At 34.0% G+C, this 23,533-nt stretch overlaps 1 protein-coding gene across 1 annotated transcript in view; it reads right to left on the bottom strand.

The window, feature by feature from the left end:
* The window catches only part of LOC129757021 (uncharacterized), a 62,592-nt gene that overhangs the window by 12,227 nt on the left and 26,832 nt on the right, over positions 1-23,533 (bottom strand). The window contains exon 2 of the mRNA XM_055754106.1: positions 5,763-5,875. Coding sequence (XP_055610081.1) covers positions 5,763-5,875 — 113 coding nt within the window. The remainder of the gene's footprint in view (positions 1-5,762; positions 5,876-23,533) is intronic.

The raw sequence follows: 23,533 nt of genomic DNA, 5'->3' as shown, positions 1-23,533 counted from the left end.
ATGTTGATCAAAGTTACCCCGCTGATCAAAGTTCCCCCAGTTTACGGTACACATCATTTCCAACTGTTTCAAATGATTTTTAAGGAAAAATAAAAAATCATGAAATGAAGGGTTAAGTATGTGACTTTGATCCTAATAATCATTCTTCGCACAAATATGATTTTTTTAGTATTAAACTTTAAAACTCTAAAAATATGATCATGGGCTTTTTAAAGGCATAAAGGTCAAAATAGGTTTATGGCATGTTTTACAATGTTTCATCATTTCAAAATGCGCATATTTTATTGTTATTTTTTTCCTGATCAATTCACCTAAAAGTGAGATAATTTTTCAATTTTTGAATGAATCATTTTATCGCTATGATGTCTTCAAAAAAGTTGTATATCATCACATTTCTTTTAACGATTGGGAAGCACGTGCTTTTCCAATCCATCGGGTTGGATGTATGGGTGAACGTAATTGCGCCTCTCGCTATTACTTCTCTCAGCCATTCAACTGATGTGGGACAAAGGGTCTAGAACGCACCTTTGAAGCTTTCCATAAAATATGCTCTTGGCTCATTTTCAACATCTGTAAATTTTATCCTACTAAGCATCTGCCTTATCTATCCGTCATTTAATTTTCAGTCTGTAATTCTTCTATAAAAGAATTTTCGTCGTAACGTTCACCGCAATGCCATTAAAACTAGCATAAAAATCATCACATTTCAAAAAACTTGGTTTAATACGTCAAAGCTCTATCTTTTGAAATAACATGTTTGAAAGACACGAATGCCATAATGATGGCAAAGTCTCAAAAATAAAACATAAAAAAAATGTTTTAAAGACATTTTTTCTAAATCGAACCTCAAAAAACGAAAAATCATTGCATTTTCTAATGTATATATATTTGATTTGGTATGTTTGCAACTTTCAAAGATTTTTCACGAACTAGAAATATTTCTCTAACTAGACCTTATTCGCAAAATCTGTTCTCGGAATTAAATGAAAATAAAACATACTACCAATTCAATGAACTTAAATTTCCTTATTCCAATAAATGATTTGAAATAAATTTTGCTTTTTTTTTATGTTTGGGTATCGACTGATTTTTGTGTTTTTCTTGGGAAATTCCGGCTCGCAGTCTATTTTAGAGCAAAAACGATTTAAGTTTTATGTATTCAACGTTTCAATATGTTTTGGATCTTCATCAGGGACTAAAAAGTCTCGTTTTCTGTGCCAAAGTTTCGATGCTGAGGAAAGTTTATCCCAGAATCCCCGGACAACCGGATTTTATCCGAGAAACACTTAACACAATAAATAGACAGCTTTACAAGACCAGCTGAGTTGACAAAAACAAGAAAACGACACTTTTAGGTCCCTGAAGAAGATCCAAAATGGATTAAAACGGATTGAGTCGACAAAAATAAGAAAAAGACACTTTTTAGTCCCTGAAGAAGATCCAGAACGGATTGAAACGTTGGATACATAAAACAAAAATCGTTTTTGCTCTAAAATAGACGGCAAGCCGGAATTTCCCAAAAAAATAAATTTTGAAGAATCAAAAAAATAGTACCTCCGGAGAGTAGACAGGAAATTCCCAGCAATATTTTTTCAGAAAAAACAGTCATTTATAAAATGATGGGTAATTTTTTCAAACAATTGATGAGTTCTAATTTTTTTTAATGGGAATGGTATCCGTGATCCTTTGTATGCACGATACTGTCAATTTCACCAAATCATTGCCAGGCAAAAAGGGCGTTTAAGGTTGGGTTTGTTTTAAATTTCGGCATTTATACTATGGACTGAAGGACTTATAACCTTGAGAAATCATTTTTTCATGAGATTTGCAAACTGTATATCGATTTTGCATGATTTTCTTCAAAGGTAGAGGTCCCGTGAATAAAAAGACATTTTTTTTGTAAATCAATGTGATTAATCAATTCCCCTGAAATTTTGAAATCTAATTTTAATTTCAAACTTAGAAAAAAAACAATCCAAATTAAAGATTTTCCATTCTTTGAACTCCGCTCGATTTTAAATTATCTGCTTTTTGATGATTAGTTTTAAAGGTAACGCGGAAATATAAGGGCATTTCTAAGAGTCAACATGCTTTAACGTATACAAATTAAATATACAAAACAATCTGTCTTTTATTTAAATCATCATCAAATATACCGTGAAACGGGGAAACATTGATCAACATGAAATTTTTTCACATAATCTACCATAACTAAGTCTTAAGTTAAAATATCTCAAAACTTTTTTCTACGTTTAAAAACTTATAAGTTAAGTTTCAGCTTAGGAAAAGGTTGATTTGTTTTCTAAAATTTCAAATGTAAGTAAAAATATAATTTGCAGTGTCCGGCACAAAAACGCTAATCCGCTAATCGCTAATTAGTCCGCTAACTTTCGGTTAGCGAATTAATTTTCTCGCTATATTTTTCTTCAGCTAGCGGATAAGGATGTTCCGCTAATTTTTAGTTCCACTAACTGAAGAACGCTAACTCTTTGCAGTGTTAATTTAGCCATAGACTTATAGATCATAAATTCGGCTTCATTCAGATTTAAAATTATGAATCCAATCAGGTTTTTAAATTTTCGTTAAAGGTTTATATCAGAAGCTGTTCGATCTCGATTTTGACTGAAATGAACGTCTTTTTTAATTGTCTTCACTTGAATTTATGTCTTAAGCATAAGCCTTTTTTGAATATAAAAAAAATGATAAAGTTGTGAAAAATTGTAATTTCCAGAACAAAATAAGCCTGGAACAAATATCAAGTTCTTCTTTTGCCTCCCTTTCCTTCGAAATATCCAAAAAATTGAAGGGGGAAATTAATAAAGTTTTAAGTATTTCATGGAAATTTTGATAAAAAATTCAAGTATCCGAAAGATTACTCTATTTATAGGTTTTGTGCAATGATATAGTTTTTTTTTTGAATATAAGCTTTTGTGCAATTTATTCCAATTTATTTGGTTATCGCTTTATTTTTTATTGTCCACCCCCCTCGCGATATTCCAACTCTGAGTGAAAAAGAAGGATTTGAAATTTGTTCTGGCTTAAGTGTATTAATGTCCAAAAAGATGAAAAACTATTCCGGACAATACAAAACATCTACCTGAAGAGAATTTTTGCATTAATTGATGTAAAAAAAATAATAGGCGGGTTAATATTTTGAAAAATTTGATCCCAATTTTTTTCCATCTACTTTCCACCAAATACGCTAACTAAAACTGAAAGTGGACTGACGCAACTGATTTGTACAGAAATATTACAAAATAAGTTCGAAAGCTGCCCCTAACGATATCATTTAATAACTTTTCTAGTCAATATTATAATTAAATATGGCTGAAAATTTGTGTTTTACCTATCTTTATAAAAACTTTCTACTATCGATTAGCGATTAGCGCTTTATTATAGATCGATAACTTTTACGCAACATTTAGCGGCTTTAATTAGCGATCGCTAACTTTGACCGAGATAGCGATCTAATTATCGCCGCTAACTTTTCAGTTAGCGATACCGAACACTGGTAATTTGTGTACACAGTTTATCACCGCTGGTTTATGATTTTAATTTAATGATTAATGGCATTTCGGTGAATTATACATTCTAATAGGCTCATAAGCTCATTCTCAACACCTTTCATGTTTCCTAATCTAATCTATCCGTCTATAATTTTCATTACTTTCATTTGATATTCTTCCTATTAGAATGTATAATTCACCGAAATGCCATTAATCATTAAATAAAAAATGTAATTTCAAAATCTTGAAATATCTATTTTTCGAAGGCTTGCAATCAAATACCCTTTCTGATAAAATCAAAGCGTTTAGAAGCAGCAGGTTGATTTATGTGAGAGTTCAACTCTTTTCCTTAGTAAATGTATACTATGTATAGTAGACCGCTGCAAGCTTTGCGTAAAAATTTCAAATTCTTAGATTTTTACACCTCCCATAACTTTTTTTGGTTGGTTTTGCTGCCAGAAATAGCAATAAAAATTTTGGAAGCGATCCATCCCGTCCTGAATTGCGCAATGAGTTTTAATTTTGTATGGAAATTTGTATGGGAAAACAAAATTTTTATTCGAAAATCGCCAGAGATGTTCTGAAAGTACCAAAACACATAACTTTGGATGAAAAATGTTCCTTGATTTTTGCATTACATTTTATGTGAACAAAGCACCAACCTAAATTGAACCCCAGAAAAGATATTCAATGTTATATGAAATTTTTGATTTCAAAATTCATTTATTTAATTATATCGTTTTTGACTGCTTGTTTGAAAGCTGTGTAACAGTAGGATGAAAGTTAAAAATCCCAAAAAACTGTTTTGCATTGCTAGAGAATTTATTGATTTATAAAGCCTTTGTAAAAACATTTCATACGATTATTAACAGCTCTAGCAAGTAAAGTATGCCATTTTGTGATATTTTTCAACGGTTTCAGATTTTTTGTTTTGAAATGGTAATAACTTTTTTCATGAAATTCTTAGCTGCTTGTCATGTAAGCAAAAAATGAAGCTTATGAATATTCAAAACCAAAAATTAAATACCGATTTCATTTCAAGCTTATATGAATTTTCTGGATGATATAATGTGCAAAAATTTCTTCTTTCATACAAATTTTTATACAAAATTAAAACGCGTTGCGCTAACTCAGGAATCAACCAAATCATCTCAAATTTTACACTGATGCTTGGTGACCCTAAAGGCAATAAAAAAACATATGGAAGCGAAAAGTCATTTTTTGCAGCGGAATTAAATGAAAGCTTAATTTCATTTTCTTTGCTAGTTAAAATTTTATTTTTAATGTTAACAATATTAGCCCCTTGATTTTTGCAGCATCTTTCGTGTTGTTGGGCTTTAACTCATGAAGGGCTGCGATGTTATTTTTTTTTGGACCACGAACAAATCTAAACAAAGAAACAACGAAATTCAGCATTGTACCAATATCTGAAAATTCACTGAACCATTAAAAGTGTTGTGTTCAATTTTGAAGAGTTTCATGATTAATTTTATATCATTTGAGTTTGTTCCAAACTTTCTTAGCAATTGATAAACTAGCATTTTTAAATATTATGAAGATGTAATGTATTTTTTATGATCAAGAAAACACGTTTAAACCATCACATTAGAGACTGATCAATCTTACCTCAAATTTAAAGTAGTCGAATAAATTTCTGCAAGCATGTTGTAAGTTTTTAGAAATCCAGTACAAGTTTTAAAAATCTGAAACCTGCCAGAATTTCCTTAAGAGAAAGTTCACTGGTGTTCGGAAAAAGTGGTAGAAATTTTTATATTGATATTCTAGTCAATGTTCTTTAAGAGTACATGTCCTCAAATTGAATGCCCAAATAAAATTAAACGATTTTCACAGCAGTCATAAAGTTTCACTTGTATTTCAAAGTTATTGACTCTTTAACCTATATTTAACAAAAAAAAATTGTATCTCAAAATATTATGTAGTAGACTTGTAACAATGTTTTCTGGTTGTGTATTTTTATTTTTTTCATAAGTGGCTTTTTCCTTAGAGTTTTGAAAACTCAGGCATCAATCATCTTTTCAAACTCAAAGCTCAAATCTTCATCACTCAATTTAGTATCCGATTGCGTAATTTTCGTAACAAATCAGAAGTTAAACGGAATTTTGCTCTTCTGATTGAAAAAAAAACTCATTCAAAACTGACGCTTTCACAGGACAACTTTTAACCGGTTAGGAGACCGGAAAAGATATGCGCAGCTCATGCATAAGTACATAAATGTAGTTCATGTAAGTAGTTCACCTTAATTTCAGGGATTCCCTTCGCCAGATACGGCCTCAGATGCTGCAGGGCGTCCTTCAGACACTGCATCAATTCCGGATCCGAGCGACGGCACTGTTTTATGTACGGGGGAGCTGGAACGAAACAAAAAAGACTGTTAAATAATGTTGTTACAGCATTTGAGGATGGATGTTTATACCAGATTTTTTTTGAATAATTAATATTGAAAGTGTTGCTAGTCTAACTTTAACTTTGAATGTTGTGTGTTTTTGTACGTTAAGTCTTTATGACTCATTTTGTTAAAGATAGCTCCAAAGGTGAAAGATGCACCTAATCAGTCACGACAAAATCAAGTTTACGATCGTTGAAAACGGTTGATGAAATTTTAACGACACACTAATATCAGGTGCCAATGCTAATCAGTTCCGAACTTAAGCCGTGGTCAAGTTCAGTTCACAGATTAGATTGTTTTCGATTTCGATCATTCACATTTGCTCGCCAAAAAGCTGTGATGATCCGGTGAATATTTGCGACGAAACCTTCGCTCGAAAACAACTCTTAATTTGGGCCCGAGCAACGAATTGCGAAATCTGCCCATAAACATAAACGGTTTAAACCGTTCATTTGATCAATACGCGATGCGATGCTGGCCTCTTCCGATTGATCATATGGCGATCACAAACGCGAAATCCGTTAGTTTTTGTCGTTTTGAAAATTTCAAGATCAGCCGGTCTGCGAATACTGATAGCTGTCGTCGAGGACGCGCCATTTTGGGATGACAGAATCTAACTGGAACCAAAACAGGTATAGCATCCTTTGCGAGAAGAGATGGAAAACTTCATTCTTGAGGACTAGTTCCAAAATTGAAAATTCTGAAAAGCTTTACTGCTAGGTTTGGGTAAGCTATCTAATGGGTGATACGATAAGCGCAGCAAAAATCCTAATGAGTAGCTTTGTCCCCCAGATGAAGTGATCAAACTAATGACCTTAACGGCTGATATGGGTTGATTACATACATGCTAAGTAAATTGATCATTGATTATATGGCCCTGGGGCGATGCTTATACTGTTGATTACTTTTCGCGGAAAACGAAGCACACCTTTGATCGAAGGATGATCTAATCATCAGAAGTGGTGATTTAATGAAAGTCACAAGTCACTAGATATTTTTTGCTATTTCTCGAGAAAAATGGATAAAAGTTTTTTGAAACAATTTAAAAATTCAAATAACCTCTGCATCTAAAAGTCTCTTAGATTTTGAAAGGCATTCTATTGAATCTCAAGTTCTCAAAGATACTTTCGAGTTTCAAACCAGAATCTTTAAAATTGCCCTTTATAACACCATCTCGATTTTTAATCATTTTTCAAAAGAACTTCTATTCAGACGATTTGGATCTAAAACTCTTATTTTCATGCCTCATCTTTTTTCATCTTCATTCCCTTTTGCTTATTTTATTAAGAACACACTTCAAAGTCATATTTTAAACATAATTTATTGCATTTAAAAACAAAAAAAAATGTCATAGAAACAATTGCTTTGGAAACCTTATAAAATATAAAAAGACTTTCTGATAGATTGTGATTGTGATAGATTTTCAAAGAAGCAACAAAACTACCAGGGAAAACGATGAGAAACAGATTTCTTCTACATTAAAAGGTAAGATTCCCTGTCCCGACCTGAATTCACTGTGTATACTTCAGACTCTGGTAGCATACCTTAGAAAGCCGAAAATTACGAGTTGTAATCCTGCACAATATGTCAGTAAATTTTATAACAGTAAGTAAGACAATATGAAGCCTTTTTTTGAGACATTTCAACTGCATCTCCCATTTCATGAATAAATATGCATTCCAAGCGACAGCGTAAAGCTAATTTAGTTCAAAAAATCTTTTTTTTTCAATAATAAAACTGCTAATATTTTCGAGGAGGCTTCAAATATATTAGCCGAATATTTTCGCAGCATTTACAATGCAAACGATTTGGTTACAGAATTAGAATTGCAAGTCACGACAGAGGTTATGCCAGAATTGAGCGTATCGACAACGAATGTTCGGCAGAAAATTTCGCAGCTCGACGAATCCAGAGGAAGTGGACCTGATGGTATTCCAAATTCGTTTCTTAAAAAATGCGCGGGTGCTATTGGACAGCCTCTACAATTGCTCTTCTAAACTTCTATTCGTGATGGTTTGTTTAGCAAACTTTGGAAAATCTCACACATTTTACCGATTCACAAAAATGCAAAAAGCAACTCTTTCTGCTATACCAAAAATGTTCGAGAGCATAATTTACGACTAGATGTACTCATGGCTAGAAAGAAAGACGTCGGATGTTCAGCATGGTGTTTTGAAAAGCGATCAACTGTGACTAATTTAGTAGAATTTGTTTCCCGAACTTTTCAATGAATAACGCAGCGTTCGCAAGTTGACGTCATATACACAGACATGTCTAAAGCATTTGACGTTATCAATATTAAAGCTTTTCTGTCAGTGCTGAGCTAAAATGGGATCACCGGTGTTAGTCTACAATGGATACGTTCGTACCTCACAGAAAGAGTTCAATTTGTAAAACTTGGGAATTCGAGCTCCAACGTATTCCTGGTCCACAGCGGCGTACCACAAGGGAGTGACTTGGGACCCATACTTTTTATTACTGTAATGAACGAGTTCCCCGAAGCGCTGCGTGACGTGTTCGTGTTGATGATTTGAAAATGTTCCTTCCTGTTCGGTATCCCAAGGATTGTATGGTTCTACAGAATGCGCTTAACAAATTTTCTGAACGTTGCAACCATTTTGGTTTGAAATTCAATGCCTCAAAATGCAGCATGATCACACTTTCTAGTAAAATGAGCAACATAGTGCACGATTTTATTGTCTTGAAAACAACAAGAACAAGAAAATAACGTAACAAGAAAATCCTCTGTTAAAGATCTAGGCGTAGAGTTGGATGCAGAAATTAGTTTTTCGAAACATATCGAACAAGTCGTTGTCAAAGCAAATTCCATGTACGGCATGATTATTAGGATTTGTCTCGAGTTGGACAATCCTTACACTATCGTCTCAATTTATGTTGGACTTATCTGAACCACTATCGAATACGCTAGTATTGTGTGGCAGCTATACTACAATGTTCATAAGAGTAGAATTGAAATAGTTCAAAAAAGATTTCTAAGGCACGCCTTGAGAAACATTGGCTGGCAAGAAGACATGCCAGAATATCGAGCTTTGTGTATGCTGGTAAATCGACGTGTTGATTTTAAAGGGTTTGACATGTGGAAAATATTATTCATCGTATTTGTTGTCACAGATTTCAACTCACGAAGGACGTAGCAGTCTACGCAGCATGGTACCGTTCCAGCTCCATAACCAAACTACGCTCGCAATGAATCAATATATAGAATGATGGCGCTCTGCAATGCACATGCTAACGTTATTAAACTAAATATGTCCAGAGATCAAATCAAAAATCGACTTAAGTTGGTTGTTCATAAAAATATTGTAAACACCATTAAATATAAAAGGTTGAAGCCTAGGATCTATCAATAATGTTCTATATATATAAAAAGCAATTATCTGTATGTTTGTTTGTTTGTTTGTTTGTTTGTTTGTTTGTTTGTTTGTTTGTTTGTCCTCTATAGACTCAGGCGTCTTAAGAGCTAGAGATCTGAAATTTGGCATGGATGCTCATTAGGACCAGGAATGATGAAAAATGTTATAGATTTTTGGATGACCCCTTCCGAAGGGGGTCGTCCATACAAGACAAATATTGTTTTCGCGATATTGACGTTACTTTTCGTCGGATTGTGATGAAAATTTTAACATGAGTGTTTTGAGAGACAAACAATCGATTACAGTTATCAAATTTAGGGTTAGGGGTCGGCCAAAGGGGTCGGCCAAAGGGGTCGGCCAAAGGGGTCGTCCATATTCACTGATTAATGTTTTTGCGATATTGGCGTTATTATACACCGGATTGTGATGAAAATTTGCACATGAGTGTTTTGAAAGATGAGCAATCGATTACAGTTATCAAATTTAGGGTCAGGGGTCGGCCAAAGGGGTCGTCCATATCAACTGATTAATGTTTTTGCGATTTGGCGTTATTATACATCAGATTGTGATGAAAATTTCCACATGAGTGTTTTGAGAGACGAGCAGTCAAGTACAGTTATCAAATTTAGGGTCAGGGATCGGCCAAAGGGGTCGTCCATATCCACTGGTAAATGTTTTTGCGATATTGGCGTTTTTATACACCAGAGTTTGATGAAAATTAGCACATGAGTCTTTTGAGAGACGAACAATCGATTAAAGTTATCAAATTTAGGGTCAGAGGTCGGCCAAAGGGGTCGTTCAGATGAGGGTTATAAACTATGAGCAATTGACTCCAGGTAGCATGTTCCGTGTCAAGGGTCGGCAAAAAGGGCGTCTATATTCACTGTTCACTGTTTTCAAGTTCCTGACGTTATTTTACATATAATTTGAAAAGAAAAAATGGCACAAGGGAGTATTGAGGAAGGTAAAATTGGTTTCAATTATCGAATTTCGGGCCATGGGACAGAAAAAGAGGGTTTCATTGAAAGTTCAGTGTTTTGTGCAATAATTTTGTTGGAGGCAGTTAATTGACACCAATTTAAGTGTGAAGGTCAAGCAAAAGAGTCGTGCACATAAACAAATAGTACATGTTTCTGCCATAATGTCCAGATTTTGCAACCGATCGAGAAAAAAACACTCTCACATAAATTTTAATAAAAATCCAATCAACCGTTTAATTTGAACTTCAAGTAATAGTAAAAGTAGCGACTTTAAACACTGTTGAATATTTTCCCCAAAATTGTCGAAAGAATGTTTCGAATTCATTTTCTAAACTCATTTTGACGTACCAATGATTTAAAGCGAAACGAAGTTCGTACGGGATCAGCTAGTAAATAAATAAATAAATAAATATGAAATGTGATGAAAATCATAAAAGGGCATATAATCAATAAATCATTTTTTGTAGTATAAAAATTGTTGAAATGTACCATTTTTACTGAAATTTCATCTTAGAATAACTTAAAGCTAACTTTAAAGGTATGTTTTTGAAAAAAAAAGTTTTTCACTTTGAATAATTTTATCCAACTGTATTAACTTACCATGAATTTATGACACATTGGAAGTCAGTTTAAGCATTTCATGAATTAAATATCTAGATAAATTCAAGCTACTATACGGTTTTATACTTAAAAGTTATAAACTTAGGTTTTAGTTAAAAAAAACGATATTATTGAAACGGTTTGATTTATAAACCGTTTCGAAATGTTGTTTAGTAATAATTATAATTAATACCTTCGCCGCATTGGGACCCATTTACAGGTGATGGGTCTCTTACCCAAGAAAACCGCTTAGGTTCACCACGCGTTGAAAATCTGGAGTACTCTGGCATTACTTTTAACCTTCGAGATGTTTTTGGGGGACGAACGTTCGTCACCAAGCTCATTTTGGTAGTTTTACTTTCTGGCAGGGTTGCCAAATTTTTGTTTACAAAAATCCGAGACTGGTGAATGAAAATCAAGATACGTCAAAGATACGGAAATTTTGCTCAAAGTGACGACCTTTTTTAGGTCGTCGATTCACATTTTCACTCCAGCAATGTTATCGAATGCAGTTCCTTACAACCCTCTTTTTCATCCCTTTCGCAAAAATCAGGCAAAATAATACTTATTTTAAAAAATCAGGGAAATCCAATGGCTTATCAGGTTGTCAGGCTGAGCCTCGAAAAATCAGGTAAATCTTGCAAAAAAACAGGCACATTAGGATCACTGCTTACTGGGCCAACAGAAATTCCCGGAGCGTGAAAGAAAAGAGAGAGAATTCCAAGTTTGAGACGCGTGGCGCAACAAAGCGGCTAATTTGAGTTAGAGAGCGTCACCCGTTTTTTTATGTGACAGGCCTCCCTGGTAATACACCCGTCACCCGAATATGGGTCCCATGGCGACGAACGTATTAACAGGCGCCTTCGCTGCTGGCCACTGGCCACTGGCTGCCCTACAGGTATTCTAGGAATGTTTATTACCTCTTCGAATTTTGGCTGCCGGGCGTGGCCTCTTGAAAGCGTTTTTGGCTATCGTCTCGAAGGGTCGCGGTTCAAAACTCGGGCAAAAACGAACATAAATCCCGATTTTCTCTCACCTACAGTTGGTGACCTCAACATTCAGCTGAAAAATCCATCACCAGCTGATATTTGTTTTCGCTTCCCTCCAATTTATTGACATCAGGAAGCACGACCTGTCAAAATTCACTTTTAGTATTGGGGAGGGCACAAGCAACTTGAGTGCGCCATCCCGGGAAACGTTGAAAATTCCCGGGATTTCCCGAGCCCAATACGTGAAGCTAAATTTTCAAAAACCTACACGACCCAAATTGGTATAGTGGATAAGATCCAGGAAGGAAAGTTATTGTTCTACTTTAAAACATGGCTTAGAATTTGAATTTTTTTTTTATAAAAACTGGTAAATACATTGAATTTTATTCAAAAAAAAAAACGTTTTTATTTCGTCCGAAAACGTAGGGTTGAAGTGAAAATCGACTAATAAGTCTGTAGATCAGAAACTACGAGCCGAGTTTGAATGTTCTATTTATCGACACTCATCATTTAGAACATGGGTAGTCAAACCATGACCCGCGGGCCACATGTGGCCCGTGAAGCTGATTTTAGAAAAGCCATGTTTTAAGAATTGATCGATTTTCTTGGTCTGCGTATATCATTTAGAAAAATGTATCTTAATGTACTCTAACTAAATAAAAAACAAAGATATGAAAATCTCTTAAGTGATATAAGCCAAAGGCTTATGGCCACTGAACATTGGCCATTTTCATTCGAACGTAACAGAATGCGAATATAATTTTGAAAATGTTAAAAACTCATCATGGAGAATCGTTTGGCATTATTTACTTAAAATTGATTATTTTAGAACTTATACCCCTTTGGCTCTGCGGGCCTCATATAATTTTACAAAAACGGTTACCATCACTGTATAAAAAACAATTACAATTACAATTTTTAAATTATCACATTATCTGTAAATTCCATCACACATTTTTCAATGATTCCCGATTGGATTTTGGTGACTACACGGCATTGTTATGAAGAGCATTCAAACGGACTCTAGTTTTGATATTGAGGAGTTTAGATAGCCTCTGAAAAATAGTAAGATCGTAACAAAATCGTTTAAAAATCGTAAAAAAAACCACCGAAGCATATCAACATCATAATTAAAATTATACATTTAAAACAACTTCAACAATTCGTAATATGAATTCTATATCAACAACGTCGTTCATCCATCCAAATTTAATAACTTTTGCAAATTATGTAAAACATCGAAAGTTTGCTATGTAAATTGCTAAGCTTCAACAGAAAAGGGTATATTTATGGAAATTAAACCAAATACAAACATATTTTAAGTGGCATCTTGCTCTGTATTATGAACATCAATAATGAAAAACTAGTCAGAATTTACAGTTGTGTAGTAAAATTCAACTAGAACCGGTTTGGTACTGACAAATCTCTCAGAAGAACGACTCTTTTTAACCAAAGTTTACGATTGAAAAAGGTGCAATGATTGAAAAAGACTCAAATTCGTGTCCATACTGTTCATAGAAGGCTTTATACCTTGAAAAATATTTATTTAAGATATATATATATAACTAGAGTTCGTTGATAAAATTTTCTTTTAAACGTCAAAAGCTTATTAACGCTTCTTTTTTTTTTCAACAATAACATTCTGCGTTTTTAATTTGTCTATCATATTTTTCTAAGGAGAACGGTGAACTTCAAAACTTTGAAAAATGGGCGTTCATTTTTTTTTGTAGACTATAAAATTAACTTTATGTCCATTGGAGTTACGCCATTAGACATTTCTGGGATGAATAAACCGATGAGATTTTAAATGCCTTGAAAAGATTGACATACATACATACATAACTTGAGAGGGATAATTCATTTCGAATTGCGTAATACAGACCCCGTTCGTTTTTGGCAACATTCGATTTTGGCAACATTCGATTTTGGCAACATCCGATTTTGGCACATGTGTCAAAATCGAACGGTTTTTAGAAACAACATTACAATTTAGTTTTCGCTATAACAGAACCAATTTAAATCAGACAAATACCACTATTACGTTTTTGTGTTCTGAAATGGTGATAAAATGCAACAATAAAAACAAAAGTTTTTTAAAAAATTTATTAAGTACTAAAAAATGACAAAAAGATGAAAAATTCATAAAGTTAAAAAACAAATTCAAACAAAAGACTGAAAATGACTAAAAACAACTAAAAAATGATGAAGAACGAAAAAAACAGCAAAAATGACAAATGAAAACAAACATCATAAACAAAACAAGATAAGTGAAAAATGCATCAAAAACATGATGAAAAAAAACCAAAAATTACTAGAAATGGTCGGAAATGGACTAAAAATAACGTTTTTGATAATAATGTTAGTTGTTTTGTAAAAATAACTGATAAAAAAGTGGTTTTTTCTCAACCGTTCGATTTTGGCAACATTCGATTTTGACAACACAAAATGTACGAGCGTGTTGCCAAAATCGAACGGGGTCAGTATTTATACTATTTTTCAAATGAAGCAAAATTTGTAAAAATATGTAAGTAACAAAAACGACTTATTAAGATGAAACTATACAAAAGTTGTATAAAGTATACTAAAGAATTTTTTTTCAGCACGTACCCGGGCCTGAAAAATCCGGACTATTTTCATCTAATAACCTGGCCAAATCCGAGCTTTGGATATCAAAATTGTCGACCAAAAATCAAGGCAATATCAAAAGCAAATCAATAACAATAAAAACTTTATCAAACGTTATTAGCAGAATTTAAATCGTATTTAAGGCTTCCACAAAACCTTTCATGATATTTTTTAGTTCGAATTGGCAAAAAAAATGAATAAATCCGAGCATTTTTAATAAAATCCGGGTAACCAACCCAGACCGGACTTTTCCCAAATTTTGTATTAAATATCCGGGCAAACCCGGATAAAACCGGGCAATCTGGCAAGCTTAATCTTTACTTTACTTTACTGTGACCTAGGCAAGTTTCTTTTATAGCGCTTTCAAAAATTTGTTTTTTTAATACTCCAGAACAATTTTTTTTTGGCCTGCCAGCCAATCTCATTTTTAAAATTTGGCCCGCCTGTTGAAAATGTTGACCACCCATGATTTGGAACATCCATTTCACAAAAAGTTGACAGTAACAAAATCACCGAAAAAGAAAGGAATTTTTTTTGTAAAAAGTGGATAGTACCGTCAACTGAGGCATCATGCAACACTTTTCATCTTCAATGGCTTCTAAAAACTTAGTGTCCACAAAAAATCACACCACTTGTACATCAGAAGTTTTAAGGTTAAAGGAATATAAAATTGACGTAATCAAAAAAAAAATTATAGGTTTTACCAGTTATTTTTAATTTGAAAAAAAATGCGATTTTCACCCCCCTAATCAAATGAAAACGATTGGAAATTTAGGATTTTGATAACATTGTGATGTCATGAAGCTACATTTACAGAAATTTTTGGGTTTTATCGAATGAAATTTTATTATTCTTCTTTCAAAAATTTGAAAAAAACTTAAGTGTTCTACATACATTTAGGGGTTAAAAATACTACAAAAAATTGTCATGGAACAAAAGTGTCAATACTTTAATTTTCGGTAAAAGGTATCACTTATTTCTTTTTATTTAATGGTGTTAAAACACTTCTGTTATCTTTAGCGTTATTTCAACTTCATATGTCAATAACATGATCCAATAGGAAAATTCCTTGGCTAAAACTTTATTCCAGAGATCATAGTGAAACAAATTGAGAGAAAAGAGTTGTTATGTCGTAAACAGATTGATATGATTTCATTTGAAAAATCAATTAAAAATTCCCATAGCTGATTGTACCAAGACCAGAAATAGTATCCTGGCGACTGAGTTATTTATTGTGAAGTTTTTAAATGTTCAGGATGATTTCTTTACATTGAAAAATAAATGTTTAGCATTAATTTGATCAAGATTTTCTGAAGAAAAGAGCATATCTATATGGATTTATTATAAAATGAAGTGGCTTCTGCTTTACTTGACATCTTGAGTAAGTGTAAAATTAAGGCAAAGTAATGAAAAAAAAACTATCAGAAGCATTTCAAGCCACTGCTAAAATTACTTTTCATGACACAATCAGCTCTGAGGAGTGTTATTGTTAATTGATGAAAGAAGAAAGAATGATGATTGTTCAATTTAAAAAAAATCATTAAAAAAATCTTCTGATCGCTTATTGTACCAAGACAGACATAGTAAACTGACGACTTACTTCAGGTATCAGGTATCAGGTATCAGAATGGGGGTAGGCTTAATAGCGGCACGTTATCCAAACATACGGGAAAATTGTGCCTAGCCTTTTTTTATCCAAGATTTCATCATTTACCTGAGAAACCTGAAAAACCTATAAAAGGAAGAAATAAATTCAATCTATGTAAGATGGCATAAAGCCTTTCCACTAGGGATTATTAGCATTAAAGCTCTTTTCTACATTCGGTAAGGAATGATAGAATGTTTTTTAGGTTTAATTTCTTAAACTCAGATTCGCTTAAAGCGTAAGATCCCAGAGTACGAAAACGTAGTCTGGCAAATGAGGGACAGTTACATATAAGATGGAAGGGATCTTCCACATCTGATTCACAACTACCACATACTGGAGATTCAGCACGCTGAATGTTGTGCATGTGATAGTTGAGTTTACAATGACCGGAGAGTGCTCTGATCAAGATGCTGCAATGAGATTTATTTAGAGTTAATAAGTAACTCGATATGATTGGAGATGGTTTTTCTAAAAATAATTTAGTTTGACGACAAGTGTCCAACTCTTCCCAGTATCGTTCATGCTGGTTAGAGGACCAAGTTTGAATTTGGTTTCTGAACCAACATGGTGATATTGGGACAGCCGGCTCTGGTCCGTAAAATTCCTTTTCCGACCCAGCTCTAGCGAGTTCGTCGGCGCATTCGTTTCCAAAAATTCCCTTATGTCCGGGTACCCATAGAAGGTTTAATCCATTGCCTTCAGCAAGTTCTTCGATTGCTTTCCGGCATGCGATTACCAGTTTTGATCTAGAACTGGAAGCACTGAGTGATTTGATAGCTGCTTGGCTATCTGAACAGAAATAAATTGTTCTGAACATAATCTTCTTTTGAAGTGCAATTTGCACTCCATACATAATAGCATATAGCTCAGCCTGAAAGACTGTACAATATTTTCCTAGAGGTTGAGCATATTCTATGTTCAACTCGTGACAGTAAATTCCTGCACCTGCACGGCCGTTTGATAATGAACCGTCAGTATAGAATACAATATGAGAGGACATTTGGTCCTCTACGAAACCTGATAACCATTCTTGAGGAGAAGGAAATTTGACTTTGAACCCCATGTAGGGAAAACTACTCGAGAGTGTTAAATCGTTTGGCGCTAGATTAAACTTGTTTAATTTAACTAATTCAGGCCACACATTTGTATGACTCGATGATCTTTCGATATTTCCTGACAGCCAGAGACCAACTGCCTGTAGACGAAAAGCACATGAGAAGGCTTCCTGTTTTAGGAACAAGTGTAGAGGTTTGATAGAAAACAGAGCCTCTAGTGCTGCAGTAGGAGTTGTAGTGAACGATCCGGACATCCCCAAAAGACACATTCTTTGAAGGTGATTTAGTTTAGTCCGAACTGTTGCAACTTCTCCTTTCTGCCACCACACTAGACACCCATAGGCCAGAATTGGTCTTACTATTGTGGAGTAAATCCAGTGAATATGTTTGGGTTTGAGTCCCCAGTTTTTTCCGATTGCACGTCGGCATTGTCCGAAGGCCATGCATGCTTTTTTGATTCTGAATTCGATGTGATCAGACCAGTTTAATTTGGAGTCAAGAATGACACCCAAATATTTAACTTGATCAGACACGGTGATTTCGGAACCATAAAACAGCAGAGGGCGCACCCCGCGGGTGATACGTTTTTTAGTAAATAATACAATATTAGTTTTTAGAGGATTAACTGACAGTTCTACATGAGAACACCATCGTTCAACAGAGCGCAGAGCTTGTTGCATTATATCAAATAATGTGCTTATGCACAAACCTCTTACCAGCAGAAGATAATCATCTGCGAATCCATAGGTTGGTATTCCACGGTCATTGAGTTTTCTCAACAAGCCGTCTGCAACTAGGTTCCACAAAAGAGGTGATAGTACACCTCCCTGTGGGCAACCACGTGTGCTAACTTTTGTTATTGAAGCCTGTCTTAAAGACGAATGAAGATTCCTGTTACTTAGCATTGCGCTAATCCAGTTAGTTATAACACTAGGCACTCCATGAAGTAGTGCCGCATCCATTAACGATGTAAACGAGACATTATCAAATGCTCCTTCTATGTCTAGAAATGCTCCTAGACATGATTCTTTCTGTGAAAAACTATTTTCAATATTATGTACTACGTTGTGCAGAAGAGTTAATGTTGATTTTCCTGTTTGGTATGCATGTTGTGTCGCATTAAGCGGATGTTGGACAAGGCATTCTTGCCTGATATGATGATCAATTAAACGTTCAAGTGCTTTTAATAGAAATGAACTTAGACTAATAGGACGAAAGCTTTTGGCTTCGTCGTATGATGATCGTCCCCCTTTAGGGATGAATTTCACGGCTATCTGCCGCCAAAGTTTAGGAATATATCCATGAGCAAAACTGCTTATCATTATTTTTCTTAATATGTGTTTGAAATGATCGAAACCTTTTTGAAGCAAAACTGGAAATAAACCGTCACTTCCAGGAGATTTGTATTGAGCAAAACCATCGATTGCCCATTTGATCGATTCTGTAGTAACTATTTTCCGAGAAAAATGCAAGGAATCTAGACTTCCAGAAAAGAACTCAGGCTCTATCGATGAATCTTGATCAACACATCCTGGAAAGTGAGTATTGAATAGACAACTTAATGTTTCTTCGTCGTTTGATGTATAATCACCACTAGGGGTTTTAAGGTATGAAACCTGATAATCTTTTGATTTGGCTAAGACTTTATTTAACCTACTTGCTTCGTGCAAGCCTGAAATGTTTGTGCAGTAGCTCTGCCAACTTGAGCGTTCGGCAGCTCTTGTTGCTTTCCGGTAAGCTCTGCGAGCCAACTTGAAAGCATCAAAACCTTCCGTGCGCCTTCGGTTCCAAGAGCGTCTGCAGTTTTTTCGTAATTTACTGAGATTTGAGTTCCACCATGGTGTACTGTTTTTGTTGAATTTCAACGTTCGTAAGGGACACGCTTCTTCATAAGAATTTAAAATAATTTCGGTGGTTTTTGCAACCACTTCATCCAACTCAGAAGGAGTAGTAATTTCAGGTGTATATCCATGAAATTTAGTAGCAAGATGCTCCAAATATAGGTCCCAATTAGTTGTTCTTGGGTTTCTGAATGTAATTGTTTCTAAAAACTCACCTGAGTGTTCAAAATAGATAAACCTGTGGTCAGAAATCGATTCTTCGTTAGGCACATGCCAATTTGAAATTTCCTGAGAAATTGTTCTAGAACAAAGTGTGATGTCAATCACCTCTTCTCTGTCACACCTAACAAAAGTTGGTTTATTTCCTACATTTAGAATTTCTAAATCAGTGCTGCTTAAATATTCCATAAAATTTAAGCCTCTCAGATTGATATCTGAGCTACCCCATACAAAATGATGGGCATTGGCATCACAGCCAATTACAAGCGGTATATTTTGTGATTCACAGAATGAAATGACATTTTTTAAATCATCCGTAGGGGATGATTGTTCATATGGTGAGTATGCTGAACAGTAGACGTATTTTCTATCAGGCAGCGAAACCTGAACGACGCAAATATCTCTTGTTGTTAGATTGGGTATAAGTGTTGCATTTAAAGAATTGTTTATCAATATACATGCACGAGGCATTATTCGGGCATTAGTCATTCCAATTACACTGAACACAGTAAAGTTTGGTTTGAGCAAATTCCCTAAGTAAAAAGTTCCATTTCGGAAATAAGGTTCTTGGACCAAGGCAATTGATGCAGTTCCATTAAGGATTAAACGACATAAGTTCAGTGTAGCGGTTCTTTTGTGCTGCAGATTTATCTGTGCAACCTTAATAGAAAGCATTTCTATCAAAGAATTCCACACATATTTCCATCACACACAAGAACCTCTGCACCTTCATATCGACGCATGAAGCGGGGTATCCCATACAGGATGAAAATTTTAAAATCGTGTGTATAATCTGAATCCCACGAGTTGCCAGGAAAAATACGGCCCTTTGCACCAGTGCCTGGCTATAGTGCAGACCTTAACAACGTTCTGCTTAAGATAGGATTATTATACACCCTCCTACCCCCACTTTGGGGCCCGCAGGCACAGAACCACCTTGAAGCGGGTGTTTACAAAATTTAGGAGAATACAACTCGAGCATGTGCATTAATAGCAATAAGCACAATTGGTGAATCCTCCCTGAAGAAACTTGGCTTGAAACCAAGCCAAGGTTCCCCCCTCCCAATGTGATAGTCGCATTTGAAGAATGACTAACGCATATGGGAAGTACTGGATAAGTCGCCTTTTACGACGTGGACCAGTATCCCAGTGGTAGTATTCTATAAGCCGCCACCACACAGCCAAAATGAATGAATGAAAAAAAAACTATCAGAAGCATTTCAAGCCACTGCTAAAATTACTTTTCATGACACAATCAGCTCTGAGGAGTGTTATTGTTAATTGATGAAAGAAGAAAGAATGATGATTGTTCAATTAAAAAAAAATCATTAAAAAAATCTTCTGATCGCTTATTGTACCAAGACAGACATAGTAAACTGACGACTTACTTTGTTTTGGTCGAGAATTGAAAGGTTCAGATTTTATTTACATTAAAAAAATCAACCTTTTGTATTCATCAGGATCATGATAATCTGAAGTAAAGAGCATCTATGTTGTATTATTTTGAAAAAAAATGTCTCCTGCTTCTTTTGAAAATTTAGTAATGATGGCTTTTATGAACAAATATTTGGAACTACGAAATTTATCTGACTTATTTCTGACATTTAAGCCCAAATTTTAAATAATCCACCCGGAAATAAAATATGTTTGTTGAAAATCATTCATACTTCTTATGTTTTTCTCGAAGGTGTTCATATTTTTCGCTATTAATCGATTGTTCATCCTTAAACAAGGTTAGCACAAGGATGGTAAAGATTATTTTTTTTTAAATTAGAAACATTTTCAATCTTCTGTTCTTGTTTGATTGCATAAGTTAGCGTTTAACGGGGCATTCGCGTATCGAAAAATGTGGTAGAATGACAGTATACACACATTTTTTATGAGAAAATTCAAAAATTTTATTTTTTGTCAAAAGTACACGAACTGAAACTCATGCAAGGTTGCCGAAAAAAAAATCTGTATTTTTGACAAAAAAAAATCTCGAATTCTGTGATTTGAACCTAGAATTCTGTGATGGTTTTCTTTGACGCTATTTCTATGAAGTGCTTTGGGAAATCATGTCAAACATAAACGAATTTGAAACTATTTAAAGATTTAATAGAAAAAAAAAAATCAGTTATTGCCTTTTTCATATTTTCATGAATTGGAGTGAGAAATAAAAAGTCGAAAGCGACAAAAATATTTATAATTTTGAAAATCTCTACAAAATTTTGAAATCTATGAATTCTGTGAAAATTTTAAAAATTCTGTGTTCTGTAACACAGATTCTGAGACACAGATTCTGCGACAAAATTTTGTTCGAAACTCTGTGATTATACAGGATTATCTGTGATTTCAGCAGCCTTGAACTCATGTCATTCATTCATTCATTATTTTTTCGATAAAATAGAAAAAGAGGAATTTTATTTTGTAACCGATTTTTGTGGTTTATTCGAATTTATACAGTTAAAAGAAAACATTTTCTCAATTTATTCTTTGTTGATTGACTGAGCTAAAATTTATCGGATTTCTTTGCACCTTTTCATTTTCAAATATCTCAACTGATATTAAAAAAAATGTTGTTTTTATTTGGTAGAACCTACTCTATATGGAGCAGTGCGAACATTTGTCTATATGTTTCTACATTTTTTTTCATTCGATTGATGTCCGGCTCAGGAGCGAGCTGACTTGCCAACTGATCTAAATCACAAGCCCAAGTTATATAAACGTTTACCAAAATAAGTGTAACCTGTTCAGTGAGAAAATAATGACAATAGGACTCAACGCGTAATTAAAATTCAAACTGGAAAAATTTTCTACATTCAATGCAATCCAATTCAAATGATGGCAGTGAAAACATTTTTTATTTGAATAATGAATAAGAATTGATCTTTTAGGAAGTACCGTAAAAATGTCCAGTCTTCAAAAGCCGAAAGACGAAATGCCTTTGAAAGATGAATGTAACTGAAAAGCTTTTCAATCCTCTATCCACTTATTTCAATCGAGCAATTTTGACTTTATTTCAACGATATGTAATATTTGAATGTATGTAAAAAAATAAACAAAACAGATTTGATAATTTGAAGAATAGATACTTTGGTTCGTGTGCAAAAATCATATTCTGAGTAAATAGCATTCCTACCGATTTTGCCACTGAATCGATAAACCAGTAATAGTCAATCATTACCGAACCGCCTGTCTTTAGTCAGCTATTTCGAAGAAAAAAGGTATGAGTTCTCTGAAGGAAATCAATCTTGTGGGGAAATCAGAAATTGCATAACTTCTCGTTGTTCCTAACGTAACTTACCAACAAAAGTATGTAGGTATATGTAAGTTCAAGGCATTGATTTGGAAGCTTACTCGCGCCGACAAAAAGTTGGTGTTTCATTTCTCTCACTTTAGAAAAAAAAAGTCTCGTTACAGAGCCTGAATTAATTGTAGTGAATAAATATTCAATAGAAGCACAAGCGCGATGCAATAACCGGTTGACTATTTTCACTTTTTCCGAGAAATGAAACAGTAATTTAATCTGGGCGGTATAATTCCATCGATTCTATCGTTTCTAATTTCAGTTATATGGTGATTAGTTTTCGTGTCAATAAATCAGCGATCAACTTACAGTTCACGTGCCAAACCACTTTTATCTTTTCGGTGAATTCCCTCGTAAATAACTATCAGGGATCTTCCTAGCTACCAAACACTCTAGGCAAATTAACTTTGTTCAGCAGTTTCTTATTAAATTCCAAACATTACACCCATGGAATTTACCTTGTACTAGTTTATTTACAGAATTTTTCAATGGAAAATTTAATCTAAAATAAACAGATTTTGTTAATACGAAATGTTCGCACAAAACTTTTGAACGGTTCACGTCAGGAAAGCTATCAAATAGTTTCGTTAAGTTTGATTTCATGGTTGCCAAACTAAAAGAACATTTGTTTTCTACAGATTTTGAAGTAATCACTGTTTATCATAAATCTAGAACTCTATTTATAAAATATTTTAGTTTATTTATTTTTTAATATCAAAACAGTTTATAATTATAAATAATTAATAGGCTTGTAGGGTTCTATTGAAGACGTCAATGTGCTACCAAACATTATCGTAGATCGTTAAGCTGAGTAAATTGTGTTTCATTTATTCGCGAACAAAGTGAACTACATATTTGTAGTACATATTTTCAGACTTAAATCAAGAGCATCTTCGGTAAGTTGCACCGGTGCTAAGTACATCGATCATTAAATATTTAAATTTGCTTTGATCACATCCCTTCCCAAAGGGAATCCAGATCTTATTTACCTTCCCCACTA

Source organism: Uranotaenia lowii, chromosome 3, assembly GCF_029784155.1.
Source record: "Uranotaenia lowii strain MFRU-FL chromosome 3, ASM2978415v1, whole genome shotgun sequence".
Classification (NCBI taxonomy): Eukaryota; Metazoa; Arthropoda; class Insecta; order Diptera; family Culicidae; genus Uranotaenia; species Uranotaenia lowii.
This window is presented reverse-complemented; position numbering and strand designations above follow the sequence as displayed.